Source organism: Grammomys surdaster, unplaced genomic scaffold (assembly GCF_004785775.1).
Source record: "Grammomys surdaster isolate TR1022 unplaced genomic scaffold, NIH_TR_1.0 125672, whole genome shotgun sequence".
Lineage (NCBI taxonomy): Eukaryota > Metazoa > Chordata > Mammalia > Rodentia > Muridae > Grammomys > Grammomys surdaster.
The window spans coordinates 51294-60048 of NW_021620509.1; the positions used below are offsets into that span (position 1 = coordinate 51294).

The 8755-nt window shown below is 43.1% G+C and overlaps 1 protein-coding gene across 1 annotated transcript in view; it reads left to right on the forward strand.

The window, feature by feature from the left end:
- Window positions 1-8755, forward strand: part of Ly9 (lymphocyte antigen 9) — a 13915-nt gene that overhangs the window by 371 nt on the left and 4789 nt on the right. Inside the window, 8 exon segments of the mRNA XM_028787728.1 lie at window positions 1516-1570; window positions 2037-2134; window positions 2136-2313; window positions 6032-6136; window positions 6139-6306; window positions 6766-7104; window positions 8179-8253; window positions 8256-8444. Coding sequence (XP_028643561.1) covers window positions 1516-1570; window positions 2037-2134; window positions 2136-2313; window positions 6032-6136; window positions 6139-6306; window positions 6766-7104; window positions 8179-8253; window positions 8256-8444 — 1207 coding nt within the window.

The window sequence follows — 8755 nt, forward strand, 5'->3', positions numbered from 1 at the left end:
AGAGAGAGAGAGAGAGAGAGAGAGAGAGAGAGAGAGAGAGAGAGAGAACATGCACATTAATTCACCATGAGGAGGTGACATTCTAGCCCCAATTTCAAATAACATTTTCCTGTTAAGAAATGCTGTCTCCAGTTTGTTTCCTGTGTAATGCATATAAATTCACAGAGAGATCAGAGCAAACCTTCTGATGACAAGCCACTTTGAAGCATCCTGGGGGCATAAAAACTGTTAGTTTTTTTCTACTTCCTAACAATTCTTACATCCCCTGGGCTATAGGAGCTTCATATGCTTAAGTAGCCCTACACAACGCTACTTCTTCTCCTCCTCCTCTCCCCCCTCCTCCTCCTCCTCTTCCTTCTCCTCCTCCTCCTCTTCCTTCTCCTCCTCCTCTTCTTCTTCCTCCCCCTCTTCCTCTTCATCCTTTTCCTTTCCCGTTAGGCTATAGGTACACTTCTATGTCTTCTTTTTCTCTCATAATTTTTCAACCCAGAATTCTTGGAGTAGCCAGGCTTCAGATCTTGTCTGATTTGATGTAAATTCCTAGGGTACACTACAAAGCCTCAGGAGCCCTAGAATCTGGAGATCTAGGCTGGGGTCATCCAGCAGATACCACAGAGTCTTCATAGGAAAAATGAGTTGTGTTGAACTGGGCTCTTAAAAGCTTTGATAACAATGTTTATCAGAAATATGGATCTTGTTTAAAACAAAAAAAAAAGTCAGGAGTGGGGCAATGCTACCATCTCCTCCCAACCCCAAGCCTGACATGACAAAGCCAAAGACAGTCTGAGATTCCCTAGATGATGAGATGGAAGGTAGGCTGATAAAGACATTTTCAAATTTGAAAACAGTGAGAGAATTTCATAGTGGGCACTCATGCTTAGTGCAGTGGCATGGAATAGTCCCTCAGAAAGAATTGCTATTTCTCTAGACTCTCTCCATGCTGAGCATCTTGGTTCTACCAGGGAGTGACTTTATTATTCTATCACTCACCTAGCCATCTCCCCGCCCCTCTAGGCATCTTCCTATTCATCTTATTTTTAAAAAGATGATGTCATTTGCTTTTCTAGCTTTTTACAATTTGCAACAACCTGCTTTCATTGAAGTTTTATCAGACTTGTACATGACGTAGCTATGATGAGTTTATCAGTCTTACAGATCAATAAGTTGACTCTCAGAAAACTTCATAAATTCACCCAGTCACAGCCTGACTAATCTCCCAATTAAACAGAAATTTAGAAGACATGTTTTATTGATTAATATAGCTGCTTTCATGGAAGAGTTTGGTGAATTAGTGGGTGAATGCATGAATGAGTGAATGAATGAATGAATGAATGAATGAATGAATGAATGAATGAATGAATGACTTTGTGAGCCAATGGCTTAGAAGGAGAATGTCTAGTCTCATTCATTTCTTAGCATATGGAATTTGTGATAAATGCATGTTTATGGACTGAATGAATGAAAGGTGGTTTGAGTTCAGCTGTTCCTCCAAGTCCCTCTTCTGTTTCCACAGAGCTAGGAGCCTCTGGAAAGGAAATACCTCCAACAGTGATGTCGGGGATCCTAGGGTGTTGGGGGCCAGTGGCCACAGTCGACCAGGTTCACCTGAAAGAGAGGCTGGGAATGGAAGAAAGGACAGGAGGGAAGGAAGAGATGAAGCCAGGACAAAGGTTTCTGATCAAGGCTCAATCCTTTAATGTTCAGTTCCTAATTTAAAAGGGGTAACCCACCCCCAGAGTTCCTTCTTGCTTCAGCTGGGGGTGAGCAGAAACCATCCTGTTGGGGGTGAGGGGAATCCATACTTAATTGTAGGCCAGAGATGTCTCAAAGCAAGCTCAGCAGGCAGTCTATTCTTCTCAGCTTGTGTACCAGGCTACAGGTAGCCAAAGAGGCGCCAAGGCCAAAGCAAGCAATACCTCCACCAAGGGCAGGCAATGCCTCCAGGCAATACCTCTGGAGTCCTAATGTTTGGTCTATTGTGGTAAACAAAGTCACATCTCTCAGACCTGCTCAAGGCTGGGAGAAGGGCACACTAGGGGTTTCTGTGACTTTCCTCCTAAACATCTCAAGGGATGCAGAGATTGAGCACATCACCTGGAATAATCCCCCCAAGACTCTTGCTTTAGTGGTCTACAAAAAAAGATATAATGATTCTAGACAAAGAATACAATGGCCGACTCAACATCAGAGGAGATGGCTACTCCTTGTACATGAGTAACCTAATCAAGAATGAGTCAGGATCCTACCAGGCTCAGATAAACCAAAAGAATGTTGCCCTCACCATAAAGAAAGAGTTCACATGGCACATCTATGGTGAGTTCCAGAGAGCTTGGGGAATTTTCCACCCCCCACACTACCACCAAACCCTTCTGATTTCTAATAACTTTGTCTCTAACCTTGCCAAATCCAAGTCTTCTTCACATGCAAAATATATTTATCTCATTCCATCAACACCCAAAGTCTTAACCCACTCTAACATCAACTTTAATTCCAAAATACTATCTAACTCAGTCGTGAATGAGACTTGAAGTATAATTCATTTTGAAGCCAGTTGTGAACCTATGAAACAAGACAAGGTATCTCCTTCCAGAATACACTGGTGGGTTTGGGCATATGGTAGACATTGCCATTCTGAAAGAGCAAAATTAAAAAGGAGTCACAGACTCTGGGCAAACCTAAAATGCAGAGTGACTATTTTCATATATTTTAAGGCTCAGTGCTGTATCTTCTGGGCCCATAATAGCGACAGCAATGCCTTCCATGTCCCCTGGTATGACCACTCCACTCCTTGACTTTAGGCATAATTCTGGTGTTTAGAGAAACCCCAAAAAGGAACCCCAATCCTACTGCATACTTGTCTCTTCTGGACTCATGGTTATAGATTGCTGTCTATTTGCAGATGAGAGCTGGCACAAGATTAGGTGAGAGCCTGTCATTGGGCAATGGAAAAAGAAGGCGAGCTGAGAGTTTTAGAGAGGAGAGAGATAGGAGAGACAGAGGAGAAGGAAAAAGATGGAAGAAGAGAAAGACAATCTAGAGTCTGTGTGGCTTCAAATAGCCACAGGTATCTATGAATATCTTCTAAGGCATAGACAATTACAGGACAGTTTGTCTTATCTAGGTGGGCAATTTTTATCAATATCACTTGGTTCTGAGTTCGTGGATGTTTTGTAAGGTGAGAATTTGCTGACATAAATCTGACTGATAAATTACAAACCTTTAGAGTTTTGATTTTACTGGGTTACTGGGGTTACAGGGGGTGGATGGCTAGAAATGTGAACAAAATTCACAACAATAACAACAAAAACAAACAAACAAAAAACAATAAGATGGGCAGTCACTACATGGGGCTGCTTGCCATGGAGGCAGCAAGATCCCTGGGGCCAGAGAGTAACCGGAGATAGTGTGAGATGGTACCTTTTTATGTTTCAAACAATGCAGAGTGACAGGGACAGCCCTGCCATTGGTGTCTTCTTCTTGATGGATAACAGGTACTTGAAGCCCTGAAGCTCATTGCACTGTTTACAGACAGCTGAAAGGCTGACAGCTTTCTTTCTACCCTATTTTTGTTCCTTCAGTTTAGGCTTGTCGTGTTTTATCGATAGAGTCTATAAGTCACGCGCACGCTCTCCTCAGCAAACCTTGTCCACACACACATTCTCCCTAGATGTGATTGCTTATGTTTTGTAATATAAATATTTATGCATATGTAGATGTAGGTTTGAGTGTGCATGGGGGTGCCCATGGAGGACAGAGGAAGGTGTCAACCCCCCTGGAGCCCGAGTCCTGGGTGAATGTGACACACACAATGGGAGTACTATGGGAATCAAACTGTGGTCTTCCGCAAGAGCAGAAAGGGCTCTTAGCACTGATCCATCTCTCCAGCACCTTACCTTTAACGTTTTGCTTAGAAATACATTTTGTTACTTAAACATTCTACCTTCTACAAAACAGTAGAATACAATTCAGCCAAGTTCTATCCCACTGTATATAAGCGCTCACTTTTCTCCACTTTCTAGTGGCATGTCCCTAATTTCTGAAACATTACCAGAAAGACCTTAAATGTTCTCATTTCTATGGCTATTCATATATATATATATACATATATATATATGTATATATATATATATGGAATTCTAATATATATTAGAATTCCAAAAGGTTGTCAGCTATCTTTCTAACATATAGATATTAGATTTCCTTACAATACCCCTGTTTTCTTTCTGAGTATATATATATATATATATTCCCTACAGTGTTCCTATTCTCTTTCTGAGTCTTCAGAAACTGCCTTTACTATCATATTTCTACCAAAAGCATCTTGAACATACTATTCAAAATTCCTCCATCCTCAAGCTGAGCGATGGTGACTTACACCTTTAATACCAGCACTCGTGAGGCAGGCAGGCTTCTGTGAGTTCAAGTCCAGCCTGGTCTACAGAGTGAGTTCCAGGACATCCAGGGCTACACAGTGAAACTCTGTCTCAAAGGGTTTTTTCCAACATCTATTCACCAGCCATTTCCAAAGACATCTTCCTTCATTTTAGACATTTGTTGCAACACCTTACTTACAAAATCTCTATTGGTTTGCTAAGGCTGCCATAATAAAATATTATTAGCTGATGGGGCTGGAAAGATGGTTTTGTGGTTAAGAGCTGTGCATCCAGGGGACCCAGGTTCACTCCCAGTACCCACATGGCCATTAACAGGTGTCAGGAACTCCAGTTCCAAGGGAATCTGATGCCCTCTTCTGACCTCCATGTACACTGTATGCATAGAGCACCCAGAAATGTGTGCAGGCAAAACAGTCGTACACACAGATTTTAAAAATATATATTATTGGCTGAGTAGACTAAACAATAGAAGTGTGTTTTCTTACAACTTTACAGTCTCATCACGATACCCGTAGGTTTGGTTTCTTCTGAAGTCTTTGGATTAAAAATGGCTATCTTCTCTCTAGGTACTCAGATAGGAGTCTAGATAACTGTTGTCCTATTTATCTTCTTATTATAAGAATAATAGAATTTGGACCTACTCTAACATATTCACCCCTATGTCCAAACACAAACCTGTCTCCAAAGTCACATTCTGAGAAGTTGGAGGTGAGGTTTTGAGAAAAATTATTCATTTCATGTCACCTATCAATCAGGTAGTTTGACATCTCTGTTGATTTGTATGGTATTCTGTATATATTAAAGAAATATTGTGCAGCTAATAAACTTAGAATAGATTATTAACATGTAGCGAATTTTCATATGTATTTCTAATGTTTAATAAGTTCTAGACAGTATGAATAGCATGCGATCACTTGTGTGTATCTACAAGGACCAGTATAAAAACTCTAAGTATTACTGTGCCACTTAGGGTGAACATGACCAAAATATACACTGCAAAATTCTCAGTTAATTAGTACAAACATTACTTTAAAAGGAACCTCTTAGGAGTAACTTTCTCCAGAAAATTAATGGAGGAGAAGAAATAGGTGTTTGGGGTAGTAAAGGCTACTTTCTAAAATCACATATCCTTTTGCTTCTTTTCAATTTTGTGCATGTAACTAGCACCTGTTCAAGAAAAATTAAACACAAGGTTCAACAGAGGAAGTGGAATAAAAAGGAAGCAGAAAAAAAAAGGACCGAAAGCAGTGGGTCCTAAAACACAGGGAAGTGAACTCCTTCCTCCCTAGGTCATTCGGCAATTACTCCGCACGAGGGGGTCCCAAGCAGGGTAGGGAAAGGGGAGAGAGAAAGGGAGAGAGGGAGTCAGAGACTGAGATGGAGACAGAGACAGAGAAAGAAAGAGAGAGACATACAGAGAAAGAATCACAGAACCATGAACTTTGAGCTGTTGTGATAATGTCATAGAAACACAGTGGAGAGGCACTCACCCTAGCTTGCAGACAAAACTTGCTTAGAACAGAGAATGCTGACATTCCTCCACGCCTAGCTTCTCTACCATCACCTCCTTCTTCAGGCAGCCTTTTCCTGATAAGGAAGAAATCTGAGAGTCTCCTCAATGTTGTTATCCCCCTCAGAGCAGCTACAGGAGCCTCAGGTCACAGTGAAATCTATGACCTCATCCGAGTATGATTCCTGCACCGTCACCCTAATCTGCACTGTAAATGGGGCAAAGGACGGTGTCCATACAGCTGGACCCAAAAGGACACCCATTTTAATACATCCCTTGACAACCACATCCTCGGGGTTTCTCAGAGTGTCTGTGACCCAGACCTATCGTATACCTGCACAACCCGGAATCCAGTCAGCCAAAGCAGCTCCCAACCTGTCCGTGTCTGGCAGTTCTGTACAGGCAAATGGCTCCACTCAGATATTCCAGAGGACTTTAGAAACATTCTGAGCACCCATGGGGTTTAAAGTTCAAGTTTCAGTGAGACATAGACAGTGGAGAAAAGAAAGCTACTCAAGGGCGTAAGAGAGGCTGGTCAGACTTGAAAATCTTGGACACTGTGGCATCCCAAGGGAGGAAAAGAAGGTCCTAAGGTAAGGGTCCAAATTGAGCTTAACTTGAGTGTCTTCCAGTATCACTCCAAAAGTGGGGAAGACTGGACAGGCCAAGAGGGGAACGAAAATAACAAAATAAAACAAGTGGTCTTGGAAGAACAGTGGAGGTGCCTCATGGGGGTGGGGGGTATGGGAAGAGGAGAAGGGGTTCCAGCCTCCTTCAGCTTGACTTGGGTGGTATGGAGGGTCAAGGGAGTTAGGAACAGAGGCTCATGCCGCAATGCCTCATCTCTGACTTCAAATTCAGGAGCCTCCAGAAGAAAAACAGCAGCGGGGGAGACTGTGGTAGGGATCCTGGGAGAGCCAGTGACCCTGTCCTTGGCATTTCAGGCAAGTCAGGACACAAAGAGTGTTGTCTGGGTGTCTAACACATCGGTTATCAGCCAAGAACCAAAAGGAGCAGCAACAGCGGATCCTCACCATAAGCCCAAAGATTCTGAAGAAAGGAGGGTGAGGATCTCTGACCAGGACGGCTCCCTGAAGATCAGCCAGCTGAAGATGGAGGACACAGGCCCCTACCATGCCTACGTGTGCTCAGAGGCCTCCAGAGACCCCAGTGTGAGACACTTCACACTGCTTGTCTACCGTGAGTACCCCTTGACAGCTTCCTCTCTTACTTTCCTTCCCTAATGCTCTAGTAATAGCTAGCCAATTCACACAGATGTACCCAGGAAGGAGACATTAGAAGCATCAGGTGAGTGGGCCCTACCTGCCAAGGTGTTCCTTGATCTAGGCCTCAGACACCTAACTTTCATCTGTCTGCATGTTCATGTCCCATCATCGTTTAGAACGAGGGCGGGGCTAACTCGGGTGGAAGCAGAGTAGACTGGAGGGAGGCTCTTGACCTCTCAGACACAAGAGGGGGGCCACTTGGGACCCAGAGCGTGAGACACTGAATTTGCATTCTTCCTCCTCAACCTTGGGCTTTACAGGAGTTGGGCTTGATATTTTTGTGTAGTTTAAGCCTGTCAGCTCTCTTCCCTGTCTACATCCTAGGTGATACAGCGGGTTGGAAGTCAGTCTGGATTACATGAGACCCTGTCTCTAAACAAATAAATGAATGTAAAATAATTTTGTTTAAGTATAACAAAAATGAATGTGGTATTTAAGTGTTAATTTTTCTTTTGAAAATTCTTGGTTAAAGTTTAAAGACATTGTGTTCAGAGAACGGAACTCGTTCATGTTGATTAACTGGTAAATTTTCACTGCAAGATAAGTGTCTGGATTAAGTAGTTTCCTTCATATTTCCCTCGTTCACATATGAGTATCAAGGTCCACAGAGGTAACAGATGCTCATGGCGTTTTGTAGGTAAGGAAAAGACCTCCACGGGGCGTATGACTCCTGTGGGTGTACCACGCATTCTTCATGGTTGTATTCTTTCTCTTTTACTTTTCTTTTTAATTGTGGGTGAGCGTGTGTGTGTGTGTGTGTGTGTGTGTATGCACACTTGTGCATGCATGTGTGCATGCATGTGTGCGTGTGTGTGTGTGTGTCTGTGTCTGTGTCTGTGTCTGTGTGTATAGAGGATAGTGTTTAGGGATCGGTTTTTTCAATCCACTATGTAGGTCTTGGGACTCAAACTCAGGACATCAACTTTGGCATCAAGCCAGTTCACTGACAGGTCTAGCTCCACACTGGCCCTGCCTCTCCCCCACAAAGAGAGACTGAAGAAGCTCAGTGTCACCCAGAGTCGTGTGCACATGATGAATGGCATCTGCAAGGTTGTTCTGACCTGCTCGGTGGTGGAAACAATGTGACATACACGTGGATGCCTCTGCAAAAGGAAGCTGTTATGTCCCAAAGGAAGTCACACGGCAATGTCTCCTGGAAAGGGGGTGAATGCCTGCCCCACTTCACATGCACAGCCCATAACCCTGTCAGCAGCAGCTCCAGACAGTTTTCTTCTGGGACCATCTGTTCAGCTCTCTCTCTCTCCCTCCCTCCCTCACCCTCCCCCCCTCAACCCAGGCTGCAGAAGCTGGAACTTTGATGTCCAGTGTTTGTGTTCTTAGCTGTTTATGAAAGTCAGTGAGGGAATACAGAACAGAATCCTCTAGAGCATCATTTCAGTGCAATGGGACCCAGATACATAAGGTTCTCATAGCTGTGTTGTTAGAAGCAAAAAGAGACAGATGTGTTAGTAACTACTCTGAATACTTCAGAGGCTGAGGCAGAATTACAAATTTGAAGTCAGCCTGAGCTACAAAGTTAGAATTTGTCTAAAAAAAAAAAAAAA